The following is a 17,901-nucleotide window of genomic DNA, read 5'->3' as shown; positions in this document are numbered from 1 at the left end:
AATTTTCCTGGCTGTCTCAGAAATGTCTTTTATGTAGATTTAAAAAAAAAATCAAATCCAAATAAGGTTGTTTTGTGTTTTAAACCTCTCTTTTTAACATTTTTATCATGGAACATTTCAAATATCTGTGCAAATTGCGAGAGTAACCTCATAAGCCCCCAGGTACCCATCACTGAGCTTCAGTAATTATCAACTAATAAGCACTTTTAAAAATTGTTTTTAACTGTTCCTTCTGAAGCAATTTCCCACGTACAAAGAGGTTGCAAAAATAGTACAGAGAATTCCCCTGTGTCCTTACTGCAGCTTCCCCAAAGGCTAACATCTTATGTAACAACCACAGGACAATTATAAACTCAGGAAGTTAGCCTTGATGCAGATGTTGACTAGCCCAGGGACCCTCTGTTTTTGGACACGTTATATTTGGTGTCACGCCCCCTAGCACCCTTTATTCTGAGCAGTTCCTCAGTCTGTCTTTGTCTTTTAGGACTGTGGCAGTTTTCAAGAGTACTAGCCAGTTCTTTCGTAGAATGTCCCTGATGTTCCCTCATGATTTAATTTCAGGTTATGCATTTCTGGCATATGTAATTCTGGTTATACATTTCACAGACAGTGCCGTGCCCTCTGGTGTGTCCCATCAGGAGGCATGTGCGGGCGCTCTGCGCATCATAGGCTGTGGTCACTTTGATGCCTGTTGGAGGTTCCCATTTCTGCACTGCAGAGTTACTGTTGTCCCTTTGTGACTAATAAGTATCTTATGGGGGAATACTTGGACACTGTGTAAATATTCTCTCTCCTGACATTCTTTGCCCCTCCTAATTGCAGCATCCTCTTACCTGCAACAGTTGTCACCATGGTGCCAAATGGCGGTTTTCTACTTCCATTGTTCCCTCTATATTTATTGATTAGCATTTACTGTAAGAGAGAGCTTTCCTTTTTCTCCCATTTACTTTTTTATTTATTCCAACATGTACTTAAGGATATTTGTTTTATTCCACGAGTCGCAATCCATTCCTGTTGTTACTTTGTTGCCCAGATTGTCCCCTATTTGGCCATTGGGACCACTTTGAAGATTAATAACCCCTTGTTTAATCTGTGCTCCCACCTGCTCCTCTCCCCTAGATTATTTTCAATCATCTCCCAGAAATCATATCATTTCATCTGTAAGTATTTCTAAGTGTCTCTAAAAGATAGGAATTCTTTTTAAAAACCTGGATGATGCCATTATCACAACTCAGTAATACTAACAATAATTCCTTAATATCATCAAATATCCAGCCATTATTCACATTTCCCTGATTGTCTTACAAGTGCTTACGTCGTCGCTTGCAGTTTCTTTGAATCAGAATCCATATGAGGTCCTCGCATTGTGATTGGCCGGTGTGATTCTTAAGTGTTTTCTAATCTATCCATTCCCACCCACCCGCGCCGACCCCACCCCCGTCTCCCTTTGGTACTCCTTGCAGCTTTATGAAGAAGAAGCTGGCTTGTTTGTCCTGTAGAGTTTCCCACTGTCAGGATTTTGTTGATCGCGCCTCAGTGGTGTCCTGTCTCATGCTCCCCTGTTCTCCCTGCTTCCTGAATGTTGATAGTTAGATCTAGAAGCTTAGGCAGAATCTGTTTCAGTTTTTTTGATGACTGCTTTCTGGGTTGTGTTGTGGCCTCCCTTAGGAGGTTCAGAATGTCTGGGTGTCTCCTTCGGTGGCGTTAGCAGCCATTGGTGATTGGTGCGTTAACCCCATTCATTCATTAAGGGCTGCAAAATGGTGATATTGGAATTCTGTCATTCCTTCTCCATTTCTTCTCTGGATTACCTCTGTATAGGAAAACGCCCCACGAACTATGCGTTCCCCTGAAGTACAGTTCATATAGGAAACTACAGATAAATGCCTATTTCTTTCTTGCTATTTATTAGTTTTCAGATGATTGATTCTCTAACACCCTCCCAATACCTTGGAGGTTTAAAATGACATATATGACTATAAATAGACAAAAGCATGTTTGACGTGTTCCATCCATCGCAGTTATTCGTGTTCAAAGTGCTGCATCTTTGACCAGGGGGAGCCTCTTCCAGCTGCCCTCTGAGTCCTGTTGTCCTGACCCCAGAGGTCTCTGAGGGGCTTTACTCCTGTTATGACAGGATAACACCTGCCCTGCACACTTCCTGCCCAAGGCCTAGAGTCTGCCATCCTTCCAAGGAGCCATGCTTACCCTTAGTGGAAAATAGTATTCAGAAACCATAGTCGGGATATTAACCATTCTTACTGTTACTGGGTTGGTCATCATTTCCAAGACTTAGTCTACAAGGGTTGAAAAAATATGTATCTTTAAAGATGAAGTGCAGGGCTTCCCTGGTGGCGCAGTGGTTGAGAGTCCGCCTGCCGATGCAGGGGACGCGGGTTCGTGCCCCGGTCCGGGAAGATACCAATGCCGTGGAACAGCTGGGCCCGTGAGCCATGGCCGCTGAGCCTGCGCGTCCGGAGCCTGCGCTCCGCGACGGGAGGGGCCCCACCAGTGAGAGGCCCGCGTACCGCAAAAAAAAAAAAGATGAAGTGCATAATGAGTTCATACTGAAATTTCTGATCCAGACTTAGGCCTGTGGGTTTTTACTGGATCACCCATCTTGTGTCTGTATTTCCTTTTTGCCGTGTCAGAAATCCTGGCTTACGAGAATACCGACATAATCATTTGTTTTAGCCCATAATACACACAAGAGTCTTGAATCTCAAAAACCTTATGCTGTGTGGGAGAAGCCAGGCACAAAAGAGTGGGTGCCACCACCAATTCTATCAGCGCCACCAAGGCTGGGGCAGGGTTGTGATTGCCGTGGACTGGACTGTGAGACACAGCATCACTGTGGCTGCTGATTCCTGAATGTGATGAGGCTGATTACTGGTGCTGTTTAAGATTTCTTTTTCCGACAGTTCTTTTTTGGCTTAGAATATATCCCTCTAGAGATTTACAGCCAAATTACTGTTTTTTAAAGCTACCATTATTCTGCTGGGTAAGCGTGTCACCAACAGGACCCTCCTTGAAGTCACTGTACTTCCAATTTTTAAGGAGTTGGTTTTTCAACATTTAAACTTGTTCCATAGTTATGTAAAAATTCACGTAGTTCCGAAATTAAATCCACGGAACAAGATACATTCAAGGAAGCCTGGCTCCTGTCCTTTTCCTTCTATTGTCTTCCCACCCATCTCTCATCGTAGCCATTTTTATAAATATTATGGCTTATCTTTGCATTTTTTAAATATGACCAACTATGTATACATTTGTATCCTACTTACAGGGTGAATTTGCGAGAGCAAATTCTTTTTTTTTCAAAGATTTTTTTTTGATGTGGACCATTCTTAAAGTCTTTATTGAACTTGTTACAGTATTGCTTCTGTTTTATATGTTGGTTTTTTTGGCCGCAAGGCATGTGGGATCTTAGCTCCCCGACCAGGGATCGAACCTGCACTCCCTTCATTGGAAGGCGAAATCTTAGCCACTGGACCGCCAGGGAAGTCCCTGAGAGAGTAAATTCTTAAGATCACTTGTTATAGAGTGGGAGGAATGTCACTGTTGTAATCTGAGTTAAAAATCTGAGTATTTAGAATTACGTAAGCACTGTGGTCACAACCATCTCCCGTGACCCCCCCCAACCCCCTGCCGTCCCCAATCAACAAAACAAAAAGCTGTCACTGCCTAGAAATTAAGACCAGAGGAACTGAATATTAAGACGTTATCTTTGGTTGTCTTTGTAGAGTTGACCTTGGTTAATCCCCTCCCCCCCTTTTGTTTGTTTGTTTATTTGTTTGGTGTTTTCCAGTTACTTTCACGGTCAGTGTCTTTTACATTCTGAATGAGAAACTGCGTTCCCCACACCCCAAAGAGGAGCTGAGGCCCTTCTGGGGGTCAGGTTGATCGGGCTTCTCATTTGGCGGATGCCGGGCCGTGCAGTCTGGGGTGGCGGGTTAGGAGCTTGGATTCCTGGCGTGTCTGCTGAGGCTGGGGTGCCTGTGCTGTCCAGGCATCGCGAGCATCTGCGGCCCTGGGTCCCTAAGGAATTGTTTTCTCTGGCGGCTCTGAGCCCACGTGGCAGAGCTGAATCTTATTTACCTGCCACATTATCATGCTGCGTCTGTCTCCCCTCTTGACACACAGTTGAGCGGTGGCTGCATGTTCTTAACACCCCACCTCACCGTTTTTCTAAAATGTTAATTTAGAACGTTTTGAAATACTGCTTGAGCCTCGGGATGTGTAGACATTTTAAAGCAGTATTTCAAAATAAGGCCATTTTGAACGAACTGTGTCTTATGCACAAGGTAGTAATTCTCTGCTCCTGCTTCTCTCTTTTTAATGAAAAATGGCTTTGAGGGGCTGTCTTGCTGCTGAAGTGCCGGGCTGTGGCAAACCTTAAAATTTTCAAGCTGCTTTAATCAATAAAGTTATCACCAGTCATTTCCCTCGATAACTGCTTCTTCCCAGATCCAGACTTGCTTCTTGCTGCTGAGGAGTTTTCCACCTGCGCTCAGAATGGATATAACTCCCCAAATCCAATTTTCATTTTAACCTTTCCTCAATAGCCTAGAAATAACAGATTGCTGGTATTACTCTAATAGATTGGAAATTCAAACCTCTTAGCGGTAACCAGGCCCTTTCCAGGATTCAGTAATAAGGCAAAGAATAACATACCTTAAAGGCTACTTCAAGAAATACCTAATTCTCATGGTTTAAGGCTTCTGAATCAGTGGGTGGTTTTATAGCTTCATACTAAAGCCCGAATGATGTGAAGGTTTTGGCAGTTTTCCATAATCATAAGAAATTCCATCAGTTGCGAATTGTGCAGGTTTAGTGGAAATTGGGTCTGTTCAGACCAGAGTGCTTAGTAAGCACCAGAAGCCAGTGTGCAGGCAGCCTGGAAGCTGGGGGTGCCCATTTCACAGATGGGGAACCCGAGGCTTGGAAAGGAAGGACCTTGAATACTTTGAGCACTTGTGCTGGGCACACCCAGGATCTGTCACATACCCATTTACTTCGTGAAATCCTTACTCCAATCCGCTGTCGTAGGTACTTTCATTCCCGTCTTAAGGTTAAGGTTAAGGATTTCTCTGCCTCGGCACTACTGACATTTTGGGGTCAGATCATTATTTGTGGCGGGGGGTACTGCCCTCCTCCCCCAGCTGTGAAACCACAGATGTCCCCAGACGTTGCCAAATGTCCCAGGGGAGCAAAATCGCCCCCAGTTGAGAACCAGGGCACTGAGGAGTAGTCACAGGAACGTCTGCTGTTGAAGCCAGGATTACTCTGCCGCGGTGGGGTGAGGCCAGGACCCAGCCCCCTCCAGGTCTCTGCTGCTCCCCAGTTCTCAAGGAGAGGCCAGCAACACAGCAGAATGCTTAGGTTAGAAAAGGCATATTTAGCAGTGCAATATCATTTTCTGTTGTGAAAAACATTAAAATCTGTCTTGTTGGCAGAATATAGAAAGCAAAGTTAAGCAAGATCTTGGGTGGTGAAGGTGAGGACTCTCAGGACAGCCTATCAAAAAAGGGGGCGAGGTTTGTGGGCTTATCCAAAGAGGGCCGGGCATAAAACATGGACTTTGCCCCATCATTTTGCTCCCTGGTTCTCAGGGCATTAATGATAGCTACGGGGTTATGGGGACAGTCTGTACCCTTGGCGGGGAGGCCTTGTGGGTGGGGAGTGAACGTCTGCGTGGGGACCTCCTTCCCCTCAGGTCTGTGCGTGGAAGGCCCGTCTTCTCCCCTTCGTGGGCTGGGCCCCCCGCCCGGCCCATCTTCCCCACAGCGGTGTGCATGGTCTTTGGGTGTCCGTTCAGGGACCACTTGCTGGGACGGTGTGAGCCCCGGGACAGAGAGAACCTGAGCGGTGCCTCATCCAGCCACGGGTGGGGGTTTCCAGGAAATGCCAGCTCTGGGGCTGCCTTGTGCCCCGTCTCGGTCATAAGGGAGCTTTGGAGCCTCATGTCTTAGTTTTCCCTAAGATATTTCCTCCCCTAAAGCCTTTTTAGTAGATTTTATTTTCTTCTCCTCAAAACACAAGTTTTTAATCTGATTGTGAAGTAGCCCATGTTTGTTAAGAGGATGAATAAAGTTCAGAAAGTACAAGGGAAAAAAATGTTCATCCTTCCACTAACCTGCAATGACACAAGTCATGCTTAGCCCTTCCGATTTGTTGGTGTCTATATATACTTTTTTTTTTTGGTTGCACTGCTCGACTTGCGGGATCTTAGTTCCCTGACCAGGGATCGAACCCAGGCTCAGCAGTGAAAGCGCCAAGTCCTAACCACTGGACTGCCAGGGAATTCCTGTATATGTACATTTAAAAAGAAAATTATTTATTTATTTGGCTGTGCTGGGTCTTAGTCGCTGCACGCGGGATCTTCGTTTCTGCGTGCAGGGTCTTTAGTTGTGGTATGCAGGATCTTTTTAGTTGTGGCATGAGGGCTCTTGGTTGTGGCATGTGGGATCTAGTTCCCTGACCAGGGACCAAACCCGAGCCCCCTACACTGGGAGCGCGGAGTCTTATCCACTGGATCACCAGGGGAGTCCCTGTGTATATACATTTTTAACACACAATTGGATAATCCCGTATCTGCTATTTGAAACCCAATTCCCGTTCCCCTCCCCCCCGCCCCGGCTTAATATTGGGAACCATTTCCTTTGTGTGAATTCAGGCACCTCCACAAAGTAATTTTTGTGGCTACAGAGCATTCTGTCGTAGGGACCACCGTAATGTTCTTTAGCCGAGGCTGCCTTTCATCCCCTTGATACCGTAATGTGCTTCCCCAGTCCCCTGTTGTTGGACATTTAGATTACTTCCAATTTCCCTCTTGTACATTAACCCTCGTGAACACCCTTGTATGTATATGTCCTTTTGTATATTTTAAATTATTTTCTTAGAAATCCTAGAGGTATAGTTGTCAGGCCACGACGCACAGTGTTCGTTTCTATTTCAGAAACACGTATCAATTCAGCTTCCTTACCAGCTGTATATGCAAGTGCTCATGTTCCAACATCCTCACCAACACCATTGTTTCTTACTTTTTATAAAATAGTTTCCTCGAGTTTTGCTGTGTTGGTATTATTCCTTACGAATGTGTCAGACGGTGGGGGAAATTCCTTAGTGACGAGCCACCTCTGGGTGTCGGAGGGGGCCCGGTTGCTCTGAGCCTGCAGGCTGAGGGTCTAGGGCTCTTCCCAATGCTAGGTGTCATCTCGAGGCCTCTCCAAGTGGGGGTGTCTGTCCCTCGGGGCTGAAGTGCAGGCCAAGCCCACTGCTCTTTCACCACCAGCCCTGCTGTTCGTTGCCCCATGGGGGCAGAAGTGCTCCTCCTGGCAGAGCCCTGGGGATAATCAGAAATTTTGTGAAACGTGGGCTTTCTTGGGAAAGCTCTTTGGCGTTGGAAGTTGTGTTCCAGACGTCGCCGCCTGTTGGAATGGGTTCTGCCCCTGGCACCTAGGATGGCGAAGAGGAGACCATGGCGGGCAGACGAATATTTAAGAAGGATGAATGAATCTGCATTTTGAACCCAAACCAGAAAACCTGCCTAAAGGGCTCTGGTGCCGCCTCTGGCTCTTGGATCTCTGTTCTGTGGGAGTCCGACCTCTTGGTGTGCATCCCCAGCTTCCCTGAACCATATTGCAGTCAGAAAGGAAGTGCAACCCAGACCTGACAGGTAGGGTTTTTTTATTTCCCCTGACAGCGCACCTCTTGACCTCTATCTTCTTGCCAGTGACTTTTTAAATCCTAAATGATTTGGCAATAATTGCTCCTCCTTTCGTGGTTATTGCCCTTCACCGATAGTAAATCTGTGAAATCCCCAGGGGCTGGAACGCGTTTTGGTATGCGGAGCCCACAAGCTGGCCCAGACAGGCTTCACTGCGGCGGGCGGCCGCACACCCACCGGGTCCCCGCACCCTGCCCCTGCCCTCACACGCGGCTCCGGGCTCTGCCTGGGCTTGGCCAGTGGCTTATCGTGCAGAACCATAGCTGCTGCTTCTGGTGTTCTTCCTCCGATGGCCCAGATTTCTCTGGTTCCACTTCCGTGGGCCACACCGAAAAATGTCCGCGCCCAGGCAGACCCAGCAGCCTCTGTTCTGAGGGGGGGAGGAATTTCTGCTTCATGCACAAGTGTGCATGCACAAAGTTTTGTTTTCCCCAGAGCATGGAAGAGGCCAGGCGTGACATTTAATCATAGGAGACGCTTTCATTTCCAAGGAACCTTCTAGCAAGCTGGCCCCCGGAACCCCTGGCAGCAGTGGACAGGGTCCTAAGCTGGAATGCTGTGGATGTTTAGAGGCTGACCTAACAGTGTCAGGACAACTCTTCGAGAAGGGCAAAGTAGGGTCTCACACTGGGGCTTGTGGCTGGTCCGGCTGCCTAAGCCAGGTGCCCACCTGCCCCAGCCCTCTCCTCCCAGGTGAGCTGTGTGGTTGCCCAGGTGACCCTGGCTTTGCAGATACCCTTAGACTCACGTGTGTGTGCAGCAGTCTCATGGCGGGTCCCACTTCAAGGATCACGCGTCGCCACTGGTTCTTTCTCTTGGGTGACTGATGATTTCCACACAGCTGCATGGGAGCCTGTAGACGCGAAAATTAAACCCATTTGGATTTGGCAGTGTTTTCCCCAGCATCACTCACTCTAGGAAAAAAAATGCCCATCTTACCATATCTGGGTACTTGCCCCTGGCACTATTATTTACTTAATGTTTCTTTAAATTGATTCATTTTATAAACTTAAATGTATTTTTAAAAAAACTTTCGATCTCTACTATAAATGGAAGACCAGAATCACTCACCGTAAATAGATTACTCTAAAAATAAATACAAAGGATTACATTAAAAATGTATGTCCTTGGGCTTCCCTGGTGGCGCAGTGGTTGAGAGTCCGCCTGCCGATGCAGGGGACACGGGTTCGTGCCCCGGTCTGGGAGGATCCCACATGCCGCGGAGCGGCTGGGCCCGTGGGCCATGGCTGCTGAGCCTGTGCGTCCGGAGCCTGTGCTCCGCGACGGGAGGGGCCACAGCGGTGAGAGGCCCGCGTACCGCCAAAAAAAAAAAAAAAAAGTATGTCCTTATATATACTACCAAATGTAAAATAGATAGCTAGTGAGAAGCAGCTATATCACACGGGGAGATCAGCTCGGTGCTTTGTGACCACCTAGAGGGGAGGGAGAGGGAGGGTGGGAGGGAGACCCAAGAGGGAGGGGATATGAGGATATATGTATATATATAGCTGGTTCACTTGGTTATACAGCAGAAACTAACACAACATTGTAAAGCAATTATACTCCGATGAAGATGTTAAAAAAAGTTATGTCCTGTTCTACCTAAAATCAAAGAGCATATCACCAGTATGCATAACACACATTGGGAAACATGGGTTTAGTGGAGGAAAGACCAGAGGAAACTAGTGAGAAGTATGAAGTTTAGAATATTCACTGGGACAAAGTGCAGTTTATTTCAGGTACCTCGTATGTCTCTCAGGGCCGGTAGCTCCCAGCAGTTGGCAGAATTCTCAGCCCTGGTGGTCATCAGCCACCTGCTCAAGCTCCCCCGGGGGCCAGTGTCCCCCAGTAGCTTCTCTGACGGAGGCCTCTTTGGCCTCTGCTGGAATATGATTAAGTGGCAGGGGCCTGGTACCTCTGAGGCAGCCCATGCTGATTGTTAGAAAAGCCTCGTGTTTACCTGAAACTACCTCCCTGGCATCTGGGGCCGCACCAGCTCAGTCTTTGTCCTCGTCCACAAGCTCCTCGTGATTCCTCGTTATTTGAAGTCCTGTTTGGGAGATGTTTCCGAGGACATGTGCTTCAGGCTTAATGGCTGTGCTTTTGGGAATTCGTGTGTGGCCTGTCCTGGTAGAGGATTAGCACACATGTGGTGTCTTCTTCGGAGAAGGCTCTCACCCCTTCCCCTATACCCCCTCACCTGGTTGACCCCTCTTGCTCTTCAGATCCAAGCTCAAAACCTCACCTCCTCCAGGAAGGCTTCCCTGACCACCACCAGCCCCACAAGGTTAGGCCTGACAGCCTCCTGCACTTTTCCTCCCTGTGCTTTATCACAGGTCCTGGCTCTGTGTTTGTGAAATCACCTCATGAACATCCGTCTTCTGCCTTCCACTGGGAGCTTCACAAAGGTGGAGACTGTGTTTCTGACTCACTGTGTCCCCACTGCCTGGCCTATAGAGGACCTGATACAAAGGAGCTGAGGCACTGGAGCCCTGTCGTAAGGACTGTGGACTGTCTCCAATAGGGTTACATTAGGAGTTTCCTCAACAGAACATTTCCTAATATTTTTTCCTTTTAAACGTGTACAGATAACTTATTACGTCCAGGCACTGTCCTTGATGCTTAACTTACGTGATTTTGTTTAAACACCACACCAATTGTACCCATTTTACAGACTGAAGTGGATCACAAGATCACAGGGCTAGCAAATAGCAGAGCTGGGATTCAGGCCCAGTTGCTCTGGCCGCGTCTGCGACTTGAGCTCAGTCTGTCCATTCTGCTGGTCGCATAGGGCCTGCCTCTGGATTCACTGCCTCCCACCCCTCCCACTCCGAGCTGGAAGGCAAATTCCATCTGGACTCCTCTCCTCACAGGCAGAGTCCAAATCAATGTGTAAGAGTCCCCTGGTTTGCAAATGCTTCACGGTCATCACTTTTTTTTAAAAAAAATTAATTAATTCTTTTTTGGCTGCATGGGGTCTTTGTTGCTGCACGTGGGCTTTCTCTAGTTGTGGCAAGCAGGGGCTACTCTTTGTTGCTGCGCGTTGGCTTCTTATCGTGGTGGCTTCTCTTGTTGCGGAGCATGGGCTCTAGGCGTGCGGGCTTCAGTAGTTGGGGCACGTGGGCAGTAGAGCACAGGCTCACTAGTTGTGGCGCACAGGCTTAGTTGCTCTGTGGCATGTGGGATCTTCCCAGACCAGGGATCGAACCCGTGTTCCCTGCATTGGCAGGCAGATTCTTAACCACTGTACTACCCGGGAAGTCCATGGTCACCATTTTTAGTTTTCTTGGTTTCGGTTTATGTATTTATTCATTGGTTAGCCCTACCTAGCATCTGAATTCCAGAGGAAAGTTGTGGAATAACTGTCAGTTTCAAAGCTTCTATCCCATCAACATCAGGACACTCACCCTGCTACGGGAGCCCGGTTTGTCAGGCCTGTCTGACCTCCCACCAAGGACATTTCTGATCGGACTTGGGAGCGTGTCTGGAATGCATTTGGTATCTGAGGCATTAAACTTTTCTTCCGCTAGCAGGATCGTTTCCTGAAAATATTTTGAAGCTTTTCTTTTAATCAGTGTGGCAGTTGAGTCAGGGAGGCTGCTCCTTTTTTCTTAAAAGAAGCACATTTATTTATGTAAAGATTACGAATCAATTTAAACAGTAATATTAATACAGGTTGATGTGTCGAATGGGCACCCACTGGTGACTAAAGTTTTGGCAACACGGATGCGGACTATGCCACCCACTCCCACTCTTTTGGTTGGTAAACACTGAGCAGTTCTATTGGCTGGACCTCCTAAGTGTCTCCAGACATGCACAGCCATGCCTTATTTCAGAGCACCGATTCACTCAACAAACTCGTGTTGGTCATCAGCTGAGCTCCAGGATCAGCACAGAGCCTGCCCTCAAGGAACTCACACAGTTTTTGGAGGAGAGAGATAAGTGAAGGGACCATTATAACACAGGAGGTGTATGCAATTCAAGGGGGTAATCACAGAATGTTTTGGGGACCCCCCAAACCCAGCCGGGGGTTGAAAGGTGGTGGTCACCTGAGCTGAGACCAGACAGACTGTTAGGAGTTGGCCAGCAGAAGAACAGAGGGAAGCGGCAGAAAGGTCACCCTGTGCCCATGGGCACCCTTTCTGGTGCTGTCCATTCCGTTTTGTGTAGATGCGTATTTCTATTTAAGTACCATTTTCCTTTTGCCTAAAGAACTTCCTTTTACATTTCTTGTGTGTGGATCTGTTGGTGATGAAGTCTTTTAGCTTCAGATATCTGGAAATGTCTTTATTTCATCTTTGCTCTGAAAGATAATTTTGCTGCATATAGAATCCTAGGTAAGCATTTCCCCCCTTTTCAGTACCAAGGTGGTATTCCACTGTTTTCTCATTTGCATGTTTTCAAGAAGAAATCTGATGTCTTATCTTTGTTTCTGTCTGTACATGTCTTTTTTTTTCCTCCAGTTGTTTTTAAGATTTTCTCCTTGTCGCTGACTTTGAGCAGTTTGATTATGTTGTGCCTTGATACACTTTTCTTCATGTTTCTTGTGCTTGGTACTGATTGGGATCTCGGAGCTGCGGGTTTGTCATTTTTGTTGACTTTGGAAATTTTTCAGCCATTATTTCTTCAAATATTGTTTCTGTCTCCCCTTCTCTCATCTTGCTTCCTGGGACTCCAGTTACACCAGGCTGTTTGAAGTTTTGTCATAGCTCACTGTTTCTCTGTTCATGTTTTAAAAATTATTTTTTCTGGGGGCTTCCCTGGTGGCACAGTGGTTGAGAGACCGCCTGCCGAAGCAGGGGACGCAGGTTCGTGCCCCGGTCTGGGAAGATCCCACATGCTGCGGAGCGGCTGGGCCCGTGAGCCATGGCCGCTGAGCCTGCGCGTCTAGAGCCTGTGCTCCGCAGCGGGAGCGGCCACAACAGTGAGAGGCCCGCGTACCACACACACACACACACACACACACACACACACACACACACAATTATTTTTTCTCCCTGTGTTTCATTTTGGATAGTTTCTATTGCTGTGTCTTCAAGTTCATAAATCTCTTTTCTGCATTGTCTAATCTGGATTTAATCTCATCCAGTGTTGTTGTTTTTTTTTTTTCAGTCCAGACATTGTAGTTTTCACCTCTAGAAGCTTGGTTTGGATCGTTTCTTTTACCTTGCATGTCTCTCTACTTAACTTTGGGAACGTGTGGAATACAGTTACAGTAATGGATTTAATGCCCTTGTTTGCTAATTCTCACATGTGTGTCAGTTCCAGGTCTGTTTTGGTTGATTTTCCTCTTCGCTGTGTGTGATATCTGTCATCTTTGCACGTCTGATTATTGTTTTAATTGGATGCCAGACACTGTGAATTGTACCTTTTGTGAGTGCTAGATATTTTTATACACCAATAAATATTTTTGTGTTTTGTTCTGGGATGCAGTTAAATCACTTGGAAACAATTTGATCCTTCCAGATCTTGCTTTGAAGGTTTGGGAGGCAGAGCAGGTTTAGTCCAGGGCTAATTCTTCCTCACTGCTGAGGCAAGACGCTTCTGAGAATGCTACTCAGTGCCCTGTGAATTATGAGATTTTCCAGTCTGGCTGGTGGGAACAGACACTAAACCCAACCCTGTGTGAGGTCCCGGCACTGCTTTAATTTTTGGTGTGATTCTTTCCCTGGCCTCGGGTGGTTTCCTCACTTGCCTGGGCTCATTAGCAGTCTACCCAACACTGCATCATTCGGGGGGACCCTCTGTAGGGCTCCACAGTTCTCCGGGTAGCCCTCTCTTCTCGGACGCCCCGCCTTAATCTCCCAGCTCTTAGCTCCGTGTCCTCAATTCAGGGAGTCTGGGCTGTACCTAGTTCTTCCTGTCTGTGCTCACAGTCTGGAAACTCTGAAGGCAGTGAGCTGCGGCATTTGTAGGATCCATGTCATTTGTTTCCTGTGTCTCAGGAATCCTCCTTCATTGCCTGATGTCCAGTGTCTTGAAAACTGTTATTGCATTTGGTTTGTCTGTTTCTCTAGTTGTTTCAGGCGAGAGGGGCTGCTTTTTGAAATGATATCCAGGCTGTGAGCATTGTGTGTGTGTGTGTGTGTGTGTGTGTGTGTTAGAGTGTGTATTTTTGTTTGCTCTTTCTTCTTTTTGTTTTTTTTCGTTGTTGTTGCTTTTTATAGGTAGTAAATTCAGCATGGAAAGCAAAACCTAAACTTGGGCTGCAAAGATTTGCCAGAAATTTACTTAGTTTTCACAGAACCAACGGTTGGCAAAATAACCTGGTTACAGAGTATTTAGCTGAAGGTAAAATTCAGCCTGTGCTCGACTAGAGGTGAGATAGCGTCAGCCTCCCCGTGTGTCCTGGTGGCACTATATCACTTTAATACCCGCTGATTGATTTTAAATTGCCCAGATATGCACCGTTCAGAGCCGCAGCCCATGATGGGCAGTGGGAGATATATTCAAGTACATTGACTTTTAATCAATATGATGACGATACTACCTCGTTTCCTTTGTATGGTGGTGGTTTTAAGCATGAAGTCAAGAGGTTTATTATGTCAAAAAAGATGAGGCAGCACAGGAAGAAAACTGTCTTGACATCACTTCTGAGTGCCTTTCACTCACTGCACGACAGGCCATCATGATCGGGGACGACATCGTGGGTGACATCAGCGGTGCCCAGCGGTGTGGGATGAGAGCGCTGCAGGTGCGGACCGGGAAGTTCAGGTAAGTGCCCCGCGCCAGCCTGCCCGCCGTCTGCCTGCCTGCCTCGTGGATTCCTGGGGTGACCAGGGTTTCGTTTGTCTTCTTCTCCACAGTGAAGGGCGTTACTTTTTCCCTAATGGAAGAGCAGTACGTGGGCATCTGATGACTTTTTTTAACTGTCCCCTGAGGACGGGCCTGGATGCCTTTTTGTAGCAGAGAGTGGTAGATAAAAAGGGTCTGAGTTTCAGAACTGAGATTTGAATAGGGTGTAGTGTGGAGACAGCAAATGGAAGGCTCTGGCCAGCCGTCGAGCCTGCTTCCCACAGAGAGCCGGCTTGAACTTGGGCCACACTCCTGTCCTCAACGTGGCTGATGCCTCACTGTGCTCGGAGGGGACAGCTCCTGGGCGCCCAGCTCCTCTGGTCACCTTCTCCCTCCTTGTCCTCCACCGTATCCATCTCTCACCTAGAGATGACAGGTCCATGGTCAGGGATGAGTCAACGACACTTTGGAGTTGAACCTCTGTCTCCAGAGCGTCTTCTTTGCTGGGTCAGAAGTCAGCCTAGCCTCGGGCAGGTTGCGGACGGGCACCTGTCGGGGGCGTGTGGATGTGCCCTGCGGTGTCTGGGCCTGGCTTGCTTAGCCTTTGAGCGTATCTCAGACATCACAGTGTTGTCTTGGCTTCTTCTAGATGGTTTTGATTGTCGCCGTTCAGAGAAAGTACCATTTTGTGTATGCTAGTTAAAACATGGTTACCCTGGGGTGTCTGGATGTCGGGGGAGGGATGGATTACATCAGTCCTGGGTGGTCTGCTTAGACGGGGTCAGAGGAATAGATTAGAGGGCCTGACCCTCACTCCGAGGCCCGTTCCTGTGTGAGAGACACACGTGGCCTTTGGGTTTGGGTCACGTAGGTGGACACAAGGTGAGTGAGGAAGTCTCAGTACTCCTAAGGTCCAGGGCCAGAAAGTCCCTTCCATCCACCTCTTGGACCTCCCAGGGTGCCAGAGGCCACCTTGCAGCCCCCAGCACACCTGAAATATGGACCTCCTTTCTTCCCCAGGTCCTCAAACGAGGGTTTCCTGGGTTTCCTGGGCTCTCTGCGGCCTAAGGGAGTGAGGGAGACCCCACTCGAAACCTCATCAGCATTCTCTCCCAGAGGCCAGCCTGGAAGCCCGAGGTCCCCAGCGCCCGCTTCCCCCGAAGCTGCTGAGCAGTGGGACTTGGCACCCTGTGGTTGATGCTCTGCTGCGCGGTGCCGCCCGGCCCCTGGCGCCGCCCCATCAGTAGCCAGCCTAGCTCAGTGAGCACCTTTGACCCATGAGCACAGGAGGGGCACCTCCGTAACTGAGAGCACGGTGGTGAGGCAGAGGTGAAGAGTGAGAGCCATGTAGCTTTCTGCACTGGGCTGCTGCTTCTGGATTCTTAGGGAGAGAAACATGTCTGTCTCGATTAAATGTAGCCACAGCTGGGGTCTTTCTGGCCCAGCCTAAGCCATGGCCCTATAAACTGAGAAGGTACTGCCCCTGCCCCAGGCCCCCGGCGTGCCACTAGGTCGCTGGGTCACTGAGGAAGGTCCGCACACACAGTCGGGAAGCCCTCGAATGGGCAGGTGGGCATGCAGACGGCTGTGTCCTACTGTACACCACCGGGGTTGGCACTTTTCTGAGTCCCCCATCACCCCGTCTCCCAGAGAGACAAACCCCATCAACAGTTGGCCAGATCATTCCAGACTGCCTTCTCTGTGTAGATAATAAAAGGATAATACTTTTTTTCTCTTTATAAAAACGGTATTATATTATTTCACAACCTGCCCTTTTCTTGAACAATGTTTTGTGGCATCTGCCCTTGACCGTTCTTCATCATTTTAAATTGCTGAGGAAATGCTGTAGGTAAGTACTGTTTAGCGCGTGGTGCACAGGGAGCCGTCAGCAACGGGGAGGTGATGCCGGTGCTGTTGGTGACGTCTGTTGCTTCCCGGTGCAGCCCCACCTGGCTCTGCGTGGAGAGGGTGGGGCTTAGCGTCTCTTTTCATGGAGGTATTTAAGATTTCAGACCTTTTGATTTGTTTGTTGTGAGGTTGTAAATCTGCCTTTGTTAGCAGGCAGGGCGGAGGGAGAAGAGCCTCAGTGCAGGTTAGGTGGTGATGCAGCCACCGGAGGGGGAGGCCGCGTGGCGGGACAGGAGGCTGGGCTCCGTGCCGTCAAAGCAGGCGGAGGACCTCTCTGCCCCTGGCCGATCTCTAGAGCCTCACTGTCTAGTGCGGAAGCCACGAGCCGCAGGTGCCTGGGCAGCACTTGAGATGTGGCTGTTCCAAATTGAGACGTGTTAAAAGTGCACGTACACAAGAGTCCAGACTTAGCGGGAGAAAAAGAATGTGACAAACTCATTCATGATATCTCACACTGATTGCATGTTGCAATCCTGATGCCTTATGTTAATTTCACCTGCTTATTCTTGTTTTTGTTCACGTGGCCACTAGAAAGTCCTAGCTTGCCTCCACGGCTGGCATCCATCGGCGCTTAGTGCAATTCTGGTGGGCAGCGGGGCCCCTGCACCGCCCCCTGCTCCCTGCAGATGGCAGTCTCGGTGCACGAGATCTCCATGGCACCTTGCACGGGCCTCTCTGTAGACGTAGCCGGCTTGGGGCCAGTGAGCAGCCTTGGCACCTTGGCACCCTGGTGACTGGGCCAGCGTCACCCGGCAGCACCCAGCTCCTCCCTCTGGGGCTGCCCTGCCTGCCCCTGTAGCTCTCCACCCCTCTGGCCACCTCTGTGAGCCGGCGGCACTAGGTTTGAAGCTCACTGTGGCCCATGTCTGCACCAGACGTGAGCCGGGCAGGGGCAGGGTCTGCGTCCTTACTGTGCTGGGCCTCCCTCTGAGTGGCTTCACAGGAGCCAAGGGCCACTGGATGGGTCAGCAGGGCATCAGCCCTGTGCACCGTGTCCCCTGTTGGTGGCCTTGGTCCAGCCTTGACTGAATTGGGGGAGTGAGGCGGGTGGAGGATGACCTTGTCACCGGGCACGGGTGGCAGAGAGCCGTGCGGTGAGGGAGCTTGGCGCTCATACCTGGCCACGTGGCTTCTCCACTGGCTTGAGGCCAAGGGCCGAATGGGGAGGCTGAGGCAAGTGAAACCGGGGTGTCCTGCCTGTCCTGGCACAGGAAAGGGAGGGAGGCTGGAGGGGGCCGCGTAGGGCCTCTGGACAGCCCCGCTGCAGGTGCCCCTCAGGCCAGCGTCTTCTAGTTGTGCGTGCGCACACACACACACACACACACACACACACACACACACACGCGCGCGAGGTTGTCTGAGGCCACGGCATTGCTGGGGGTGTGGGATTTGGACTTTCCCATGGCTGTGAGATCTCCCTGTGACCTTCCATGTCTTCATTCCCCTCACTTCTTTCTATTTTTTCTTTTTTAATTTATTTAATTTATTTATTTTTGTCTGCGTTGGGTCTTCTTTGCTGCGTGCGGCCT

General features: G+C 49.0%; 1 protein-coding gene across 5 annotated transcripts in view; it reads left to right on the top strand.

Annotated features, from left to right (window-relative positions):
- The window catches only part of LHPP (phospholysine phosphohistidine inorganic pyrophosphate phosphatase), a 137,703-nt gene that overhangs the window by 33,961 nt on the left and 85,841 nt on the right, over positions 1 to 17,901 (top strand). For all 5 annotated transcript variants that reach the window (XR_013824399.1, XR_013824400.1, XR_013824401.1 and 2 more), the window contains exon 6: positions 14,352 to 14,443. Coding sequence is in view for 2 of the 5 variants with exons in the window: in XM_079900998.1 (XP_079757124.1) it covers positions 14,352 to 14,443 (92 nt within the window). In the remaining 3 variants the exon portion in view is untranslated. The remainder of the gene's footprint in view (positions 1 to 14,351; positions 14,444 to 17,901) is intronic.

Source organism: Stenella coeruleoalba (assembly GCF_951394435.1).
Source record: "Stenella coeruleoalba genome assembly, chromosome: 16".
Taxonomy (NCBI): domain Eukaryota; kingdom Metazoa; phylum Chordata; class Mammalia; order Artiodactyla; family Delphinidae; genus Stenella; species Stenella coeruleoalba.
This window is presented reverse-complemented; position numbering and strand designations above follow the sequence as displayed.